At 31.8% G+C, this 22,133-nt stretch overlaps 1 protein-coding gene across 1 annotated transcript in view; it reads right to left on the bottom strand.

Moving 5' to 3' along the window:
• The window catches only part of LOC134706680 (inter-alpha-trypsin inhibitor heavy chain H3-like), a 29,345-nt gene extending 15,072 nt beyond the window's left edge, over positions 1–14,273 (bottom strand). Inside the window, exons 1-8 of the mRNA XM_063565879.1 lie at positions 14,026–14,273; positions 10,773–10,936; positions 8,886–8,996; positions 7,601–7,833; positions 6,646–6,809; positions 3,841–4,129; positions 1,404–2,083; positions 786–873 (exon numbers count right to left, since the gene is read on the bottom strand). Coding sequence (XP_063421949.1) covers positions 786–873; positions 1,404–2,083; positions 3,841–4,129; positions 6,646–6,809; positions 7,601–7,833; positions 8,886–8,996; positions 10,773–10,936; positions 14,026–14,109 — 1,813 coding nt within the window. The 5' untranslated portion in view covers positions 14,110–14,273. The remainder of the gene's footprint in view (positions 1–785; positions 874–1,403; positions 2,084–3,840; positions 4,130–6,645; positions 6,810–7,600; positions 7,834–8,885; positions 8,997–10,772; positions 10,937–14,025) is intronic.
• Between the last annotated feature and the right edge of the window lie 7,860 nt (positions 14,274–22,133).

Below are 22,133 nucleotides of genomic sequence, written 5' to 3' on the forward strand. Positions count from 1 at the left end.
CAATATTGGAAAAAAAGCATAATCAATGCCGGACAGGAAATTACAGATCCGAATAAAGGAGATAAACTCCGGTAATATTATGCATGACTTATTCACATATAAATGTATGGTACATTATGCTATTCGGTACACGTTTTAAAACAAGGAAATGTAATATGACATTTCAATGATTACTCGTTTGTAGCATTTGTCCTGCTTTATGCTTTAAGGTGCTCACTCGAAACTTTTGGTTCGGAACATGTGTATGAGAATTGGTCAGGTGACGGGCATAAACACAACAATAAAACTAAAGTATTTTAAGAATAATATATGATAAGCTAAAAGGTTCGTTTATGTTTAATTTATAATCGTAATACCTTTGATAATAATTATTTTATTTCTAGTTTATCAATTTATAATTAACTAAAATACTATGTCACAAAATTTTACTGATTATTTGTTCACTAATACAACTTTGCTGTTGCTTAATTACAAGTTATTCGTTAAAAAGCCTTAAGCGTATTGATAAGTGACCACTTTAATTGAAAACAACAGTTTATAAAACTAAAACCTTAAAATATACTTCATAAATAAATTTAATTATTATTTTATGAATAAAAGATCCAGGATATGATTTAGGGAAACACTAGTATATGATATAAATTCTGATACAATGAGCAGGGAGTTGTTTGTGTTTTAAATTTGCTATTTACTTTGGTTTATCTATATCTTAAAGTGCTTTGTAATTCTTGAAGAGTAACATTTCGAAAATAAGATTCCGTGGTATTTTATTTTTATCTACTCACTTTGGCTGCTGAACGGTCTTGGTTGTCTTGGTTGTCGGAGCTCAGGTGCAGTTACTACCATAGATGTAAAGGGTGTAACAAACTGGTACTTAAAAGACAAATTTGGGTGTCATTTATATGTTCATTATGCTCCAAATATTTGTGTATGAATAAAAAAAAAAGCAACAGTAAATCAATGTTAAGTCCTTTAGATGTGTTTGTTTAATTGTTGTTATCATACTATCAATGTCCGATTTTCCAATAGGTATTTTATTAACATTCCAGTTTCTTTGTATATGTCATTTTTCCTAAACTGAATAAACAGTTTGGTGTTTGTAATGTATGTTTACAAAGCTTTGACAACTTCTAAATAACAGGTTTAATACAGTTGAGATATTTAGGTAGCAATAAAATCAGCTTTAAACCATCATTTACTTTGGAAACACCTGTATCAGTACAGGAATATTACGTGTTTTTCATTTCGTTCCTTGAACAGATAAAATCGAGCGTTGATTTTGTCTAATTTGATTTTTTTTTACTCTCCCAATTTTTCTAATTTATCTCGAAGTTCGATAACTTTATCAATATATGTTTAATAAAAGACTTTGGACATCAAACGAGATTGGCAATCAAACTTACTTCTGTTGCCAAAGATATGATCTTAGCTTTAATTTCGTCCTTCATAGCGGTCGATATATCATCCTCGATGTCTTTTAGGTACTGTTTAATTGTTAGATATGCCCACATTTTCTCTGTTATTTTTGATAAATCAGTATCAGTGGTAATTGCTTTCAGGTCTGGAACTGGTCTTGGTTTCCAAACCAGATCTATGTATCCATTATTCCAACCATTGACACGGGGTACTATGTTAGAACTGTTAGATTTTATTTTTCCAGCAACTATCAACTCCGAACCTCCAAAGTACGATGGATAACGGGTCTTTGTGAGTGTGTTCATGTCAATGTCACCAACATAATTAAAGGATACATTTTTTAAAAGAGTGGATGAAATTTCAGAATATAATCCCTTTATTTGCAAAGAGGCATCCGAATCTTCATATATTCGTCGCGCAAATCCATTATTCTGTGCAGACATCTGTTTAAGAAAGTTAAAATCCAAATTGTTTCCGAAACCCAAGCTAAAGATAGGTAGTCTGGCTTCATTTTCAGTTTTTACATTTTTTAAAATAGTACTTTGAAAAGTTTCTCCTGAAGTTGCACGTCCATCTGTTAGAAACATTACTATAGATGATTTGTTAGTATCTAAGTGCTTCGTTAAAAGTTTTATCCCTTCTGTTACTGCTGTGTTGATATTTGTTCCTGAAAGGTTTTTTTGTTAGACTCATTTAATCACAAATTGCAAACAATGAATTTCTGTCACTGATCCATTGATCTCAGTCTGGTTTTCGTCTATCAAAATGATAGAATTCGGACAGTTATGTACAAAATACCTTTGAAATTCGGGAATATGCCTGTGATAGACAGATTATGAATATATCAAAGAAAATATGTTTGATTTTAAAAAGATCGAGGCCTACGTTTGTTTTATTTGCAGACGGATAAAGTTTTCAATTTGGTCATTGTTTTGCTTAATTCTAAATCTAAATGAATAGTATTTTATAGGAAGAAATACGACATATTATTCTAAAATGACGTTCTCCTTTAGCTTTGGGTACAAAGCCATGTTCTAATTTGAATAGAACATGGGCTGCACGTGATTGACGTCACAATAAAAATTGCAACGTCAGATAAATTTTGAACAACGCCAGAGATCAAAATGGACATTTTTGTTGGTGTTGCTCGCTAGGAAATTAAATAAAAACATTCTAGAAGTAAGTTTAAATGTTTCTGTTCTTTTTTTATTGATAAACTGTTGATTTTTCTATAATGTGTTTGTTTATCAAATCAAAATGGCGACATTTCGAGCGTCCACTATAGGTCCGCTTCGAAGTACAAAAGTTCAAAATATTCCTATTAGAATCGAAATAATTCTGTCCTGCCATGCTCTATGCTCATGTTAACATGGGTAGGCATTATATTTTTAAACATTTAATACCTCGCTAACGCTCGGTATTAAGATATTAACAAATATAATGCCTACCCATGTTAAAATGAGCATAGAGTATGGCATGAACGAATTATTTCTTAAATAAACACTCAATAGAATGTCAATTGTATATTCTTAAGGGTTACATGATGATGGGGCTTTGAAATTGAAATCGTACATCTAAAAATTTAAGAATGTTAGTTGAATGTGTCTGTTTTATCAGCGGCTGATTCAAACAATATTAGGCTTGATTTTAGTTTTATGAAATAATGTGTTGCGAGCGTTTTGAAAAAGAGTACATTCGATAGGCTCGAATTTACTTGTTCTGCTGTTTAACTGTTAACAGACGTTATTAAACATAGAACCATCAATTTTCTGCGCATTTGTTAAGAGTCCATAACTAGTCAGATCCAGGGTTTACGAGAGTCATGTCTTGATAATCATCACACAATAGAAAAAGGAAAAGACATGATTTTCAAAAATTAAAGCTGTCTCATCAATACCACCTGGGTTACAATTTTACGGACCCGGAAGCGGATCGTTTTGTCTACAAGAGACTCATCAGTGACGATCGCTTTTAAAAGTTAAAAAATCTAAATAATGTATAAACTTAAAAAGTATATTCAATTTTCAAATATTACAAAATTCCGAAAGTTGTATATGATAAAAGAGGTTTAATAATCTTCCCAACGAATGACGCTCCACAATACTTTGTGATTTAATCAGTAATTGTCTTTCAACTGATTACTGAAGAACGGGAAAGTTTTAAAGCTTTGGGTAGAGGGAAAAAACTACGAAAGCACTTGTTCCTCAATTTTGAAACGAAAACGAAAGTTTGTGTTTATTTGAGCTTTATGTAAAACTGTATTTAATTTGTTCACATTTATTCTATTGCATAAATGTGTTGAAATCCGGCAATATTTGTTCTCTTTTTTAAGTCTTTGACCTCAAGTTTATCATGAAATAAGAAATCAAATAAATATCAAAAACTGTTATGTCCATTTTAAAAGTAAAAACTAACATTACTTACCTCCCCTAGCAATAACGGGGTCTATAAATCTGTTTGCTTTATCAAAATTAACTTTTGTCCCTTCTAACATTTCGGTTTTGCTTAACCAAGCAAACTTGCTGTCAAAAAACAAAATATTTAGTTTGTCTTCTGGTTTCATATCCTGCATGATAAGCTTCATTGCCTCTTTCAGTTGGTTCATTTTTCTTCCTTGCATACTCCCACTTTTGTCTAACACAAACATCACATCTTTAGGTAGCGGTTTAATGTCTTTTGGGGCAAACATATGAACGAAATATCCATTCACTACCTAAAAAAAAATCTTCACAATAAGTTTGATTTTCAGATGGTTTGGTTCAATGTTTTATTTATTTAAGTGGCGCTTATTATTTAGATTTTTTTCCGTATTTTTGTAGAATAATTATCAAATGTACCAGAAATCAAAATCAAAATGTTCATAAAGCCAAACAATTACAAAGTTGAAGAGCATTGAGGATTCAAAATTCCAAAATGTTTTGCCAAAGCGGCTAAGGTAATATATGCCTGGGATAAGAAAATCCTTAGTTTTTCGAAAAATTCAGTTTTGTAAACAGGAAATTTGTAAAAATGACCACATTATTGATATTCATGTCAACACCGAAATGTTGACTACTGGGCTGGTGATACCCTGGGGGACGAAACGTCCACCAGCAGTGTCATCGACCCAGTGGTGTAAATAATTATCAAAGGTACCAGGATTATAATTAAGTACGCCATACGCGCGTTTCGTCTACATTAGACTCATCAGTGACACTCATATCAAAATATTTATAAAGCCAAAACAATTACAAAGTTGAAGAGCATTGAGGAGTCAAAATTCAAAAAGTGATACCATTGGATCGTAAAACACAAAAAGAAAAAAGACTATATTCTACACAACGATTGAAACCAATAAATGTTGAATGATCTCTGCAGTCTGGCTTGTTTGTATTTCTACTAAATGGTCAATCAGCCATTGAACTGTGTTGGTAAAACTACCAATATGTATCTTGTACGTTGTATATTGTACGTGTTTAAATTGTAAAACACTTTAATAGATAATGTAGATGTCAATGACGCACTAATTCTACATAATTATTTACCAAACAAAAACATGTTTACGGCGGTTTTTTTTATTGAATCCGTGAACAGTGCACTGCTTTAAATCGTAGACTTTTAGATCATGACTTTTTATCAGTTGTGTTTGGTTTGGAACTAGTTTGTGCTATTGTGTGTACTTTCAAATAGGTACGTTTGTTTATTTTCTTTGGTTACATCTTCTGACATCAGACTCGGACTTCTCTTGAACTGAATTTTTATGTGCGTATTGTTATGCATTTACTTTTTTTCATTGGCTAGAGGTATAGGAGGAGGATTGAGATCTCATAAACATGTTTAACCCTGCCGCAATTTTGCGTCTGTCCCAAATCAGGAGCCTCTGGCCTTTGTTAGTCCTGTATTTATTTTCAATTTTAGTTTTTTGTGTTCAATTTGGAGTTTAGTATGGCGTTCATTATCACTGAACTAGTAAATGTTGGGGGGGGGGGGGGAGCAGCTGAAGGACGCCTCCGGTTCAGGGAATTTCTCGATACATTGAAGACCTGTTGGTGACCTTTTGCTGTTATCTTTTCTATGGTCGGGTTGTTGTCTTTTTGACACGTTCCCCAGTTCCATTCTCAATCTTATATCAGTGTCTTTCTGTGTTATGTGCTATATGTGATTAGTTGCGTTTAGATGTTTATCAATCGCAAAAAGCTGTTAAAAATTAATACGTTCATTATGCTGACTGATTGCTATCTATAGTTGCCTTCAGGTAAACTGTTCTTTCAATTGCTTATCAGGCAAGATGTCACGGCATTCTCAAGAATGTGTGCCTGTTCCAAGTCAGGTGCCAGTATGTCAGCGGTTGTCGTTTGTGTGTGTTACATATTTATTTTTCGTTAATTTTTTTTACAGAAATTAAGCCGTTAGTTTTCTCATTTGAATTGTTTTACATTCTCATTTCAGGGCCTTTTATAGATGACTATACGGTATGGTCTTTGCTTATTTTTATAGGCCGTACGGTAACCAATAGTTGTTAATTTCTGTGTCATATTGGTTCCTTGTGGAGAGTTGTCCCATTGGCAACCATACCACATCTTCTTTTTTTCTATTGAATTTATACACTTAAGGTGGTATGGTGGTCTATCGCCATCTTGGATTGTAAAAACAAGAGAATCTCAGGTCCATATTTTCAGGTAGCGAAATCTGATGCAGGAATGCAGACAACTAATGTTAATTTGTATTTAGAAGAATATTTTTTTAAGATAATTTTAAAATGTAAATATTTTACAAGTGTATATATATTTTGCCTTATTTTAAATGTTTAAAAAAATTGCCCTTTTTAATGGAGATAACTCTGAAACAGTGGATTTTCTGAAGGAATCTACATGGAATTTTGCTGTTTTGTATTAAAGCCGGAAAAAAACGTACGGTGACCCTATCTTTTCTTTCGATATTCTCAAAGTATATCCTTAAAGCAATCTTCTCGTATTTTATTTCACAATTTTATCATTCAGTTTAGCTTCTAATCACATGATGTTTTTCTTGTATAATCCATAAAAAAATGCGAGATGACCTATCATTTTTATTATAGTTTTGAACATGTATCAATAAATACTACGTTTTGGCAAAGTATGAACAAATTCTATCATTTCTAATTTAGACTCCCATACCACATTAAAGGCACCCGTATGGCCTTCGGCATGTTAAGCAACTGATGAAGCAAACAAAATTGTACTATTAAAATAATTTAAAAAAACACTTTACCAATAAATCTCCAGCATCTTTATTCCTAGTTACATCATACTTCACTTTAAACTGTCCAGATATACCTTGTTTTGACATTGCTTTCTGATTCTGAACACTTGGAGCGTATCTTATGTCAATTCTCTTTGGTGAAACATGTTTAATATTAACAAATTTAACATTTTCTAAAATAGAATAAAGTTCATGGTTAATAATATTTTATCAAGCATTCCTATGACATGTTTGTATACTGAATGCCCTATATATCATAAAGCAACTTATTAATCTTTAATTCAAAAGTTTTACAAAGAATAACACAAAAAGAGAAGTTAAAAACCTTGTTCAAACTTTTAATCAAAGCTGCATTCAGTATCAAACTATCTTTTATGTTATAACTAGAAATTAAAAATACTTGAAAACAAAAATGTTAATTCAAAATTCTTATTCGCTGCTATTTGAATTGGTCTTAAATTTCATTCTTGTACACCTAACATCTTTAATTCGCTTACCAATTTCAAAGGGAAAAATAAATTGCCGAAAGGTCTCATTAATAAAATAGACAGTTATGTTACAAGGGTTTTTAAAGTCTTAAATGTATTCAAGTTGTAAAAATGATAAGTATATATGATGGAAGCCATTGATATGAACACAAATTTTAAAGCTGATGATACTTCGCTCTGTTTTATATATTCATACATTAGTTTCATTTATTTCTAGTTAAATGAGAATTTTATTTATGATTATGTATTAACTATCGTTTGGACTTTACACTTTCTATTATCTTTGATTCGTGCAAAAGTTAATTCCACGAGATACAATCATTCAAATCTAATTCCAACATTTGTTATTCCGGAAAACGCTTGAAATAATATGCAACATTTTTCTTGAGCCTAAAGTCGCAAACATAGTATAGGACATTTCGTTGGACTGTGCTGCCTGTTCCTTTAAATAGATTTATTTATACAAATATTCTTACCAACTTTTGTTTTGCCATCAAGTGGTGGTATTGATAGATCTATTATTTCTCTGGATTCACTTATAAACACTTTTATTTCAAAGTCTTCAACTGTTTGACCAGGATCTACATAAATCACGTGATGATATGATCCAAGGGTTCGTTTCAACAATTCTTGATATTTCAATTTGAACACAACCGATGCATTCCTCTCCACATTAACAAGTATGTTAAACTTGTTTGAAGTTCGTGGGCTGTAAAATATGTCATATTGTTAACTGCATTTTATGAAAAGGTTTTCTGCTAACTTCCTTGCATTTCTATTCACGACAAAATACTTTCATTTAACAGTTAAAGGTATGCAAATGCAAACATTGATTCATCATTTGACTCTTGTTACCATTCAATTGTTTTGTTGAAAATTCGGACAGCGGGTAAACCAAATTACAATGCTCTCAAATCATAATGTCTACTTACTGTTGTGAACGTTAAAAACGCGGTTAACTTATGTGTTAATGTTATGACGATGAACTCATCTTTTCAGAAACTAAATAGGTACATACTACAAGCACGAAAACTACAAAAAAATCGTTGAACATATTGTACTTTCAATCTTTGTATCAATTTATAGTAATAATCATAATTTCTATTTCTTGAAATATTAGAAATAACGACAAAGCTTGATAATACAATAAATTATCCAATCACTAAACCACTTATGTATTAATATTCCGGTAAATGTTATCAAAGTACATCAAATCACATACTTACAAACCTGAATATTCTGAATAATATTCAATTTTTAGAAATTTACCTGTGACGAACAGTTTGTGGTTCTATTGTGCAATTTACATGTTCTATTGTCATTTAAGTTGTACACTCATCATTGCCATAAACGCGCAATGTTCAGTTAGCCAAAAAAAAAAACCGGTTCAACCCACTTTTATTTCTTAAAATGTCATGTAGCTAGTTAGTAAAATGCTACCTTATAGTTCGTTTCTATGTATATTTCTTTGTCGTTTGTTTTTTGTTGCACTTCTTATTGTTTTGTTGTTTTCCTCTTATAAGTTAAGTGTTTCCCTAGGTTTTAGTTTGTAATCCGGATTTGTTTTCTCTCAATCAATCTATTACCTTTATTCATTTCATTTAGAAAACCTAAGGTAGTTCAACTATTGAATAGAATATATATCTGTTGGTGAACTTCTGCTGTCTTTTCTTATGGTCGGGTTGTTTTCTCTTTGACACATTCCCCATTTCCATTCTCAATTTTATTGAATGTAAGATTGAGAACAATTTTTACACTTACGAAGCAGCAATATGGCCTGCACTTTCACCGCGACTTTTTGCTTTTTCGAACTGTTTCTTTGCTTTCTCCTTTTCTTTCACGTTACCAGCATATCGTTTTTCTCCTATTTCCCTGTGTAACATAGATTTTGGTAGTGATCGTGATGTACACATTAAAGTTCCAATAAAGCAGACACATGCATCAGTTTGATTTATGTTTATAAATATATCAAAACCTCAAATATGCGTCGACCAACTTACTTTTAATTGACTTGATCGATATGAAATTGCGGTATCAAATATGCTTGATTGTTATGGGGAAAATCATATATATATAGAGAAACAGACAAATAATATTCAATAAAATACTAGACTTAAACTTCTATGAACTTTTGTACTCAAGACGAGTTAACATTTTATGCTCGATTTTTGGATCCGTCATCTATATAAATTTGAAATATCCGATGAGAATATAGTAATTTAAAGCAATAGGTGAAAGGATCAACAAGGAAAGCGGCAAACAATATACGGAAGGTATTAGTAGGTATACATTTCTCATATACATGTATCTTTTATATTAAAATTTTGGCTTTGGCAATTGTGAATTGCCAAAGACAATATTAAATATAACACATTCTTTAACGGTTAATCAAAGAATGGCATTCTTATTTTTTTTAAAAGATGCCGTAAGCGTTAACCTTGTATAAAGGAAACTATAATATGTATCATAAATATCAGTACGTTGTTATTATAAGGGGTTGATTGAATAAAGGGTCGTTTAGTGTAATAAAATTAACGGTACCAATTTTCTTGCACCAGATGCGCATTTCGACAATACATGTCTCTTCAGTGATGCTTGTGGCAAAAATATTTGAAATCCGAAGCTTATATAAAAGATGACCATGATGAAGAGCTATAATCCAAAGGTCCAAAAAGTATAGCCAAATCCGTGAAAGGAATCAGAGCTTTGCATGAGGGAAATACATTCCTTAATTTATAGTAATTTCTAATATTTTGTAACAGCAAATTTTAATAACACAAAAATAATAATAAACGTCGAGTCGTCCTTGACTAACAAAACGAAAAAAATAATAAGGAGAAAATTGTATATGCATTATGTCCATGTTGTGCAATTTTTATATTTCATCGCCTAGGTCCCTAGGTCACAAAATGTTGAACAAGTCACCGCACGTAAAAGCAATCTTGGACTTTGGGGCAAATTACAAAAACACTTCTAGCATTCAACCTATAGTATTACTACTTGATATCTGTAAATATTGTTATTTTTTAACATCGCAATGTTTCAATGTCGACAAAATGTCAATCTTTAAAAATGAAAAGGTTAGTAGTTACTTATGCATAGTGGATACATTCGAATCTAAATTTTTTATATCATTGCGTTTAGTAGATAATTATCAGTAATTGCCAGGTTGAGTCGGCTTTTTAGAAAGAATATTTTCCCAAAAATACATCATTTCGTCGATCCTCTACTTTTATTGACGTGTTGTTTCTTATCATGGATTTCGTGTTTTATTATAAAAAGGAGCTGCACGTCACTTAAAGTAAGGGATTGATGAAAAAAATCGTATTTTCTAATGAATTCATCTCTTCGAAAGCTTTGGGGATGCTATCATCTTTGATTGACTGATTGACCGTTATTGAATTAGATACATGTTTTGTCTCAAAATTACGTTGAAATGTAATTAAGTTTATTTTAGGAAAATTGGTTTGCGATTTACTCGTGAAATGTTATACAAAGTTTGATTGATAATTTTATGGTATAATACATTTGGGTGCATAAATTTACTAATTGTCATATACTGTGTACTTTTCAGATAATGCATTCTCAATAACCATGATAACGACCTTATCAAGGGTTATCAGTAAAAGTAAAGCAATATGGTCTTACATTGTAAAGCCTGTTATAAAAGCTGAATCTGGTAGAGTCATATCAAACATTATCTCTGATGCGTTTTGATTTACGTTGAGAATTTTAGTCTCCACTACAGTTGTTGCAAATCTGAAGTAGATATCTGATGAAATATGCATCGACTTTATCTCTGGTTTTAAAGTCTGAAAAAAAGTTAGTCCTTGAATAACGATTGACAGCAGCATAGAATACCGAAAGCTAAAATAACAGTAATGCTTATTGTTACAATACAAAATAGTTTCATCAAAACGATCGTTTTATTGACCCAAAATGAGCCGTGTATTTTAAGTGTATTATCTCGTCACCAATAATTTCAAATTTTATTCTTTCTTTCTTGGTATACATTTTTTATTTTAAAACATGTAGAATGACATTCTCAAGCCATGGATACATCATAGGTATTTGCTTGAGGTTAAATGGTACCACATCTTTTGTATTTATATAATTGTAACAAAACAGATTTGTACCTGTGGTTTCAACGAATATGTAGATAGACATGTAACACGCAGGAGTCAACAGGAAAAATAAACGACAAGGCTTAAAAAGTATCGCTAAAAACCCATATTCTCTACGAGATATACTCATGAATTATTTCATTGAGGCAAGTTCAAATCCAATGTTATAGACGAGGAGGTATTATTATGACATCAATGAACACTACAAAATATAAATTTTCGGCTCTCCCTGGACACCATTTGCGAGTATGGTCTTAAGGAAACTATTAAAGTCTGTTGGAAGGGGAATATAAATCCGTCTTGCACGTTAACGACATCCTGGTAGATTTCGAGAAAGAGCACGCGTATGCCACTACAAGGCAGCACTCACACCCGCAAAGTGAAAAGGGATTAATATAAGTTGCAAAACTTGTTTCCCAATCCACTAGAATAAAAAGTTTAAACAGCAATATATATATAGGATCCTTTACTATAGATAATTTAGCTGATCTGTAACAATAACAACTTCATGCCTTATATATCATGTACTGTAGTACGCCGCTAGATTAAAACTGACGTGGAAAGGTAACACATGCCCACCAAAAGCTCTTTTTTGAGAGCCCATGTGGTCGTGTGGTCTAGCGGGACGGCTGCAGTGCAGGCGATTTGGTGTCACGATATCACAGTAGCATGGGTTCGAATCCCGGCGAGGGAAGAACCAAACATTTGCGAAAGCAAAGGAGTAGGTCCGGTAAGACCCCCTTTTTGCCCCAAAATATGGCAGTTTTACAAAATTGTTAAAATGTAAACTTTTAGTTATTTATTGGACAGTTGAATGCTTCTGCTACATAAATATGGGCTGTTTTTGACAATACTATGCACATATATCGGGTTGTAGCACCATTAAGTCATGCTAAATTATTGAAATCTTCAAAATTCTATCATTTTAGTTAAATTTTAGACGATTTTCTTGTAAAACGAAAGTGGCCGCATTCGTGTTCATCCTAAATATTGAGATGTTAGTTGTATTTTATAATAATACATAACATATATAAAGGTTGTGGATGAACACGGATGCGGCAACTTTCATTTTTTGACAAAAATCATCTGAAAAGAGACGTTTTTTGGCATATTTAAGAGATTTTTCATATTTGAGCTTAAATCGGATCGTTTTTAATGACTAAATTAGTTAAAATCTTTCACAAAAACTAATTGAATCAAGTGAAATGGACACTTAAGTGTTTAAAAAGTGGTCAAAATCTTTCGTCAGATGAAACTGAAATTTGAGGCCAAAATGAGCCCTTACCGGACCTACTCCTTTACAGATCTAACATTGTTGGGTTGATGTTTAGACGAGTTGTATATATATATATACATAAGTACGTCTGAGTCAGTGACAACCCTACAACAGATGCATCCATCGGATCGCCATCAATGATTGTGATACATGGCTGTGTACATAATGTATCTACAACTCGTCTAAACATCAACCCAACAATGTTAGATCTATAAATTTGCTTTCGCAAATTTTTGGTTCTTCCCTCGCCGGGATTCGAACCCATGCCTTATATATCATGTACTGTAGTACGCCGCTAGATTAAAACTGACGTGGAAAGGTAACATATGGCCACCGAAAGCTCTTTTTTTGAGAGCCCAGGTGGTTGTGTGGTCTAGCGGGACGGCTGCAGTGCAGGCGATTTGGTGTCACGATATTACAGTAGCATGAGTTCGAATCCCGGCGAGGGAAGAACCAAAAATTTGCGAAAGCAAATTTATAGATCTAACATTGTTGGGTTGATGTTTAGACGAGTTGTATATATATATATATATAACCTGTAAATAAATATTAAATTATGTCAACTTTAATATCAGACATTTTAAATACTTTTTGTACGCTTCAGAGTGTTATATAATTTGACAAATGAAGTTTGTCAGGTGAAATGTTTGAGGTTTTTGTATATCATTCAAGAAATTTCATATGTCCGTTGCCATAAGCGAAATGAATACCGTTATAACCTTTCTATAGTCATCAATGACCTAACAAATAGCCAATGGAAACGCCATTATAATGTCTTATGGTGCTGGATAACCCATTCAAATCAACGAAAATAGTCGTATTACTTTTTCGTATGACACGTCGTACACAAATGCAAGAAATAGAGAACAGGTCAAAACAATAAAAACATGTTGTTTATTAGCTACGACATTTCATTGTTTACAATGATAATTAATCTATTCGTCCTAATGTGTAATGCATACCTTGTTCATGTATACACATGTGTTTATAAACATATAACATTATTTCTGTGTACTAGTTAATTACATCATACATTGAATATATATACATAAATGCAAATCATCTAATTTGATAAAACCTTTTTTTGTTTCAAAGGTTTTTAAAATTTGATATTTGTATCAATGTTAACTCGTTTAGAAGAATCGTACGTGCGGTCATATGGCATTACACGAATGAAATATTAAGTAATTACGGTGATCCTTTATAATTTTTCATTCGATTCTAAAGTTAAGATATAACTTTTGTAATCCCTTATCGAAAATAACTTTCCTAACTTTCCATCACACATGACTTTGAATTGTGTTGGGCTACTAAGTTAAAAAAATACACATAATTGAATTACCTTTTGTGAGAAGGTAGAGAGATTAAGTTTAAACAGGCATATGTTGTATATTTGTTTTATGTGAAAAAAAAATAATTACTTTTGTAGACAATGGTGAATACAAGATAGCTTGCAAAGATGAAGGAAAATATGTTATAATATAGTAGGAAAAAAACATACCTGTGAAAGTACCTGTTCCTCAACTTGCATTAACAGCAAGCACAATAAGTTAAGATATACTTTTGAAACTTTTGTAACAAACATGTTGATACTTCTGTGCTTTATTAACTTATTTAAACAGTTTTGGTTGATTTTCCTTTTATAACAACATTGTGTTTACGAAAGTTGAAAAGGTGAAAAAATATATAACTTTCCCGGATTTAATACATCTGATTAGCATAACTTGTAAAACAAAAATCCCCTGAATTGTTTAAATCGTTGAACGTTATGTGTAATAAAGGGAAGGTGATATATAGTATAAGTAATTAGAGTAACCACGGTGGGTATGGTTGTCCTGCGAGAGAACGTTCTGTGCTGGTGATTCGGTCCTGACGGGTGCTGGTGATCAATGAAAAAATGTAAACAAAGACAAAAATGATGATTTTTGACGTTTTCATTCATAAAAAATGGAAGAAAACAGTTGAGATTTTTCAATTTTGTTTCTTTCTTATGGGTTCATATGTAAAACATTTAAAAGTTGACCCTCTAAACTGTTTCAGTAAGCGTAACACAAAAATGCTCATTTTCAGAAAATCTAGATCTGAAAAAATGAAACAAAAATGCTCAAAGAGTCCGCTTTCTATACCGCAATCCACACGACAAAACTATTTTGTGAAAAAAACATCGAATTTATCAAAATTTAGCATTTTCCCAATTTATGCATGTCCTGATACTGTGCTGGTGGGTCCTGTCATTGTGCTGGTGGGTCCTGATAAGGTGCTGGTGATTTTGGATAAGAAATTGGTCAAATTTGTTACAAATGTTACAAAATCAATAAAATTGGGCAGATAATTGTTGTCAATAGGATATATGACTCCTATTTTAGCTCTTGTGCATCCATTTGGCTGTTTAATATGTGTTTTCAAATGATCGTAACTTGTAATTCATTTTTATATAAAAGGGCAACATCTTTCGTCCAATATCAGATAACAACATATAGTATCTAAAATAAGAATAGTTTTATTAAGAGATTAAATGCCTCTTACTTTGATGCTTCAACAATGACGAAAGCCCATGCCGCATAGACATGTTTGTTTTTAGCGCTCCGCATACCCCTTCCCACTTCTACCCAACCAACCCTCCTCATTCAACTTTAAAAGTGTGCAGTGAATCTTGTGCTCGCAATAGTTATTGTCATAATTATGTTTACATAAGACTTATAAAGGAATTAAGAAGGTACCAAGAAATATTTTACAGTTCAAGTTAATGATCATGAATTGAAGGAAATGGTACGGAAGCTTACATAGGGCAAAAAAAATTGCAAGGTATTTTTTTTGGTGAAAGACTTAAACGCTTCTTTGCATTATATAGTACAGCTCTTCTATAAAAGCATTCAAAAAAACTTTGATTGACTTGCTTGCTATGTCTGCTTGGATGTTTCCAAACAATAGGTAGGCGGAGTTTCAATACATACTGGGATTTGATTGTACAAATACAAACTGACAGGAATGGAAGTTAATGTTTATTGTCCTAACAAATTCTAGTGTATAGTAAACAGACTACTTACCTGTCGTTTACAAACATCCAAACAATCATAGCAAGCAATTTAATCAATGTTTTGCTTTGCAATTATTTATAAAAGAGCTGTAAATTCTAAAAAAAAACATTCTTGATGTCGTGAATGGTTAAATCCTCAACAAAATCTCAATAACTTTGTTGGAACGAATAAAGGTTTTAAATCAAATTTTCGTGGATTTTTTAGCTTCCACCCTGACGAGGCATGTTAACTGCTGCCTTTCATAACTTTATCCGTAAACATATATTAATAGATAAACAAAAGGCTGCAATTGGTATTTTTGTATTTAAAATAATTCGTTGTAACGAGAATATGTGTGGTGAATAGAAACTGTGAGGGTCAAAATCTTAAATTGCCTATAAATGTTGCTGGACCCAGTTTCGTTGTCTGATCTGAAATTCCTGAAACGTGCAAGGCAGATAGACAAACCCGCAATACTATTATCATTCTTATAGTCAGCACTCAATTGTTCACAAACAAATGTGTTTTAAGCTGCTAAAGTCATATGATTCAAACGCTCAGAAAGTCCTTTGTTCTATATTTTTGCTCTCCATTTTTTATGCGAAACCTTTTACATTTTTATTTTATCGGTTATTGTTGACGATCGTACAATGACGTATGGTTGTTAACACATACTTCCTTTGGTTTCTCATGGTTTCAAACATACCACATCATCTACTTTATATAAGTATTGTATAAAGTACAACGTATTTTGGTGATCTTGCAAAATGATCGTAATCCCGATAATCGTAAACATATTTTCTCATCTTAAAAGGGGACAAGAAGGGTTCTATTAACAGGCTAATAAATAAGATTACAGTTAATTTAAAAAAAATAAAAAAATATGGGTATTTTTTCTCTCATAATTACAGTAAACATATTCACAACAATGTCAATTTCAAGAAAGCAGACAACAGTTAATTAGTCAATAACAGTACAGCATCAGTTTTCTTGAATATATGCCACTTTTAACTTAAATATATAGGCACAGAACCAGGACATAGGAGCACAGTACCAGGACCGTTTTTCTTATCATCAGCACAGCGTCAGGACAATTCCGTTTAACGAACTCGCACGACTTTTGCAATATAATATTGTTGTAATATACTTTGCATGGTACTTATCACGCCTCAGAGAAAAATTAATCAACAAAATAGTCGTTTTATTGCCGTTCTGATACAGTGTAAACAAACCCACCAGCACAGAATCAAGACCCACCATCACCTGACAGGACCAAATCACCAGCACAGTACGTTCTCTCGCAGGACAACCATACCCACCGTGGTAACACTATATAGTAATTGGAAATATTTCACTGAAGAACATTTGATCGGTTTTTAATTGAACAAAAAGAAAGAATTATACTACCGAAAACATATGCTTTATTAAGCAGGTTGTCACGTAGTGTTTTTTCAAGCAAGGTTCTTCATCACAAGGAAGTAACATCTAAAATTCCATTTTTATTTTCAAAATCAATCTGTTTCTGTTGTTTCCTTCAGTTACACAAAACATTGAGCCTAACGTATTTAACTATAAGCAAGAAATGCTGGACCTTGATTCAATAGAATATATCAAACGAACTCCGGATCCTGACATGTGACTGTTCCCACTCGCCTTATATTTATAGCTCGTCTGGTGATGAAATTAATAAAGATCTTTGCATAATTCAACAGGAAGATCTCTGAAATGTTATATCGCATGTTGCTCAGTTCAGAGGACCCCAACATATCAATGTTACCCATAACTTCTAAATAATAATGGATTCCATTTAGGAATACGACAGACTTACGGGGATGAAGATGACACTTTATTAGAATGGGTTAAAACAATCTTGTCTCTAATAAAACGCCGATTCTATAAGCTGAAAAAATGTGTAAATGAGCGACAAAAGTCCGTTCTTAGAAACAAAGAATCAGTAAAATGTCTAATATATATTCACGATAAAAAAATATGTTGTTGTTTCTGCGGAAAAGTTTTAATATTTTTTAAATCGTACAACAACGAGTGTCTGTTAGAGATAATTAGGAATAAATAAGTTCTCAGGTATCCCATACAAATACATATCCTCTTCCATGAATGAGGTGTTGCCGATTTATAAACCTTTTATGTTTTCAATGAACATAGCATTGAACAGCTAACATAAGGGCTTACATTGTTTGTATCGTATACCTAAGCTTCACAAACAACATTGCATTGCCTATTCCTTTAAAAATAAAATCCCTAAACTATTTACATCATTAAATCATCACGTGGTTTGTTGTTCAATGTTCGAGTAAAAATCTTTGCTCTATTATACCTCAAGTTATAAGGAATCAGGAAAAAAAGTTACTAAAAATAAAAAAAAAAAAACATTTATACTTGTTTCACTTTATAACTATTTTTATATTAGCGTCACTGATGAGTCTTATGTAGACGTGCGTCTGGCGTACTAAAGGAGTAGGTTCAGAAAGACCCCTTTTCAGCCCCTAAATGAAGCAGTTTTAGAAAATTTTGAAAATGTAATCGTTAAGATATTTATGAAAAGTAGAATGCTTCTGCTACATAAATATGGGCTGTGTTTGACAATACAATGCACATGTATCAGGTACTAGCATCATCAAGTCATGCTAAATTACTGAAATCTTCACAATTTTAGCATTTCGGTTAGATTTTAGACGGTTTCCATCTTAAATGAAAGTGGCCGCATTCGTGTTCATTCATACTATTGAAATGTAAGTTGTATTTATTGATAATACATAATATATATAAAGGTTGAGAATGAAAACAGATGCGGTCACTTTCATTTTTGTAAAAAACCATCTGAAAAGTGACAATTTTTGGCATATTTGATAGCTTTTTCATATTTAAGCTTGAATCGGAGCGTTTTAAATGACTCTATCAGTTAAAATCTTTCACATAAACTAATTGAATCAATTGAAATAGACACTTAAGTGTTTTAAAAGTGACTAAAATCTTTTGTCAGGTCATCTTGGATATTGAGGCCGAAATCGGCCCTTACCAGACCTACTCCTTTATAATCCTGGTACTTATGATAACTATTATACAAGGATTGTGACGATTCTGTATTTATCAAATGTTTAATACGTATTATAAAAACAATTAATCTAGCGCAATCATATAATTTATTAAGACAGTTGTAAATAGTTATTCTACAAAGTATTAAAGGCATACTCAGGTTAATTTCCATTACAAAAAAAAAACACGAGGTCATATCAAATAATAGGGAAATGATATGTTTTTATAAATTGTGATTAAGATATCTTGCTAACAAATATATAGCAATGGCTATTTCAACTGTAGTTTTTCATACTTTTCTGACCTTCAACTTAATTATGTGCTCCTGTTTTTCCTAATTTGTTTCTTGAATAAGATTTCTAAGAATTGTTTACTTTTTCCTTCTTTATGCTGGATTTTAATGTAAACACAAGTAATTACGGATTTACTACAAACCATATCGTTAAACACTGACAGATTGTACAAGGATAATGACAAATAACCTACCAGAGGTAAATAGCGTAGCGAAACAATCATCTATCACGTGCCTGACGTGTAAGACAAGATTTAATCGTAGTAATTCAGTCGTTGAAATTTTTATTTCTATTGTTTATAAAAACAATTGACCAAAACGTGACCACTTCTTTGAAGACAATACTTTTAAACTTAGTTATACTTTTACCTAAACTGAAACATAATAATTTGCCAAAAAAAGGTGCAAAAGAAAAATTCACTTTTATTTGCTATTCTAATGCAATTTTACTTCCAATTGTGCAACTCTATTGTGTCTGCAAATCATTGAAATTGTATCTAATGCTAAAGATATGATGTAGTCCTTTAAATAGTAAACAACGTTAGTAATTTATTTCAGAAAGTACGAAGTCAAAAAAAGCCATGAGATCAACATTGTATTCACATCCTGGTTTCTGAAGTGGTCTCAATTTTAATTAAATAAAGGCAACAGTAGTATACTGCTGTTCGAAATTCATAAATCGATTGAAAAAAAATCTGACTTTGAGGATGACAGAAAAGTTGTCTTATGGTCTCAATGGGTTGCTGCTCAAACATAAGTTATCAAACTAAGAATTCAAAGTATGGTCCTTGCTTATAACAGTTATATAATCATTAATTTCTTATTACAGAATATCTTGCAAGTAATATAAGTGCTACCATAAGGTTATTCATTAACAATCCTAAATTTCTGCAAAATAGGTAGCTACCACATTAAGATGTTTTTTTTATTTAATATGTAACACATTTGACTATATATAAATAATTGCATTATCTGAATTATTTACACGAGGCTTTATCAAAGTGCACTGCAGTTTTTCTACTTGAATTCAAATTTTGAAAGCAAGTTCAACTGAGATATTGGCAACGAATAATATCCCAGATTATCGCATTTGATAAACGGGAAGTTAAAAAAAAGATGAGTATGAAAACAGATTTCAGAATAATGGTTTACAATAAAGCCCGATAGCTTTTTTTGAAAGATTTCTTTAAGAATGGTTATTATTTTCAATGAGTCGTACAAAAAAATGAACATACGAACGGCCGGACAAACAGACAGGAGTAAAAAAATATTGTTTCCTCCTTTGAAACGGGGCATAATATAATGGTTTATTTTTTTTATATATCATACTTTAAACGTCGCCTCTGATTTCTATTGAATTTATTTTCTTCTTAAGACCACACAAATGTAATTCCTTATTCGATGAAAGTGGCAGTACACATTTTGTCCTTTACAAAACAAAACAAAACAACATTAAATGTCTCTGATTCTTATAACCGGGAGTAATCGTTTCTATCTACCGTACCAGTTTTTTTAATAAACATTAGAAAAAAAAAGTGATCGCCTAGAGCATTTTTATCAATGCCAAATCGTCTTCCTTTAAACTGTTTTGAGCATAAGCACAGGTACAAAAATCTGGACTTAAAATAAGGATTATAGGTACAGTTTTCAATTTTTAGCGTGCATGGAGTAAAACAGCGAATAAAAAAAATCAACTTTATTTAAAATGATGTTGATTAAAAAATACTCCATTCCAGGACCTTTTGATTTCCAAATAATAAAAGCAGCGAAAACTGTATATCTTATAATCAGCATGACTTTATCAGATGACAATACCAATACTAAAATGAGGCTTACGCATAGTTATATACTTTAATCAATTCATTCACGGACCCGCTATATTACGGGTGTGTTCTAGTCCTTATAATGATTAAGCCAAGTTTGGTTTAAATTGGCCCAGTAGTTAAATTATAAGCAGAAGATTTTTAAAAAGATTTACAAAATTACCAATTAATCGAAGAAAATAACTTTGAAGACAATTACTCCAATTAGATGTCAATTACCAATTGGTCATGTTTACTAATTTGTAGATCTTTCTTTACTTTATATGTTGCTGTTTACAGTTTTAAAATATTAATATCTCAATATAACATGATATTCACGATAATTAACAAACAAAGGAAAACTTTCCTATGCTCCGCTCCTAAAGCCATTTCATTATAGGCCTGTATAATGCTGAAAATGCCTAAGAAAACCTTAAAAAATATTTGGGCAAGAGTTCCTCTCGCCCCGGTATGCGGGCATTCACCAAAAAAAAATGCTGAAAGAATAGATAATGGTTATTTTAAAAGGTAACAGTACATATTTCTGGAAATAAAACATATCCACACGACAATAAAGTGAAGAATGTTCATTCAATGGCAATAATTCCTTAAGTGGTCAATTAACAATTTTGTTCATTTAGTCCTGATAAACATTTTAACCCCGTCAAATTTGCTCTAAATGCTTGAGTGTCAGAGCTCGATATAAGCCCAAACACTGCATATTACATCTATGTTCAATTTGTATTCATTGCTGCCATCTTTGTGTTAATAGCAGGGTCATCTGTTGCATTTTTAACCAAACAGGACTATTTCGACCAATTTTTGTTTTGTTTGATCCGGTAGTGTCAGAGGAGAATTTTTTTTCAAATTAACGGACGTAAACTAACGATGATGTTTAATGCCAAGTGATAAGAAAAGCTCACGTATACCTGTTAGGTCAGATGAGCTTAAACACACAAATGGACACACAACAACCGACAGCACGAACACCAAGAACCTGGGGATGAACTCAGGTGTTCCTCCTTATTGCAAGACACTCGCCATGTTCGTTATAAGTTATGTACAGTAAAGGAAATTAGACATCTATGACAATTCAATGAAGAGCATTTAAAGCGATTAAAATAATTTATCATTTTTCAGTTGATCTGATGTCTTCAAAAAGTCACAGTAATACAAGAAGTCATACATATGCTGCATTTAAAGCCAACATAACCTGTTTTCTTTAACAGGAAACAAAGCACTTCAACAGTTGATGATTTAAAGAAATGACAAAATACAAATGACAAATTAAGTTTCATAGCATCTTGTTTTGATCAATATTGTCTGAACCTATAATTTAGTTTTGACAAAAAATATAAAATAATCGGGAGCCTTTTTTTTGGGCTTCGCCTGAAAAACTCGCATATTAGATTTTTTTATTAAAATTTTTGGACAGAAAAAAACA

This window comes from Mytilus trossulus, chromosome 1, assembly GCF_036588685.1.
Source record: "Mytilus trossulus isolate FHL-02 chromosome 1, PNRI_Mtr1.1.1.hap1, whole genome shotgun sequence".
Lineage (NCBI taxonomy): Eukaryota > Metazoa > Mollusca > Bivalvia > Mytilida > Mytilidae > Mytilus > Mytilus trossulus.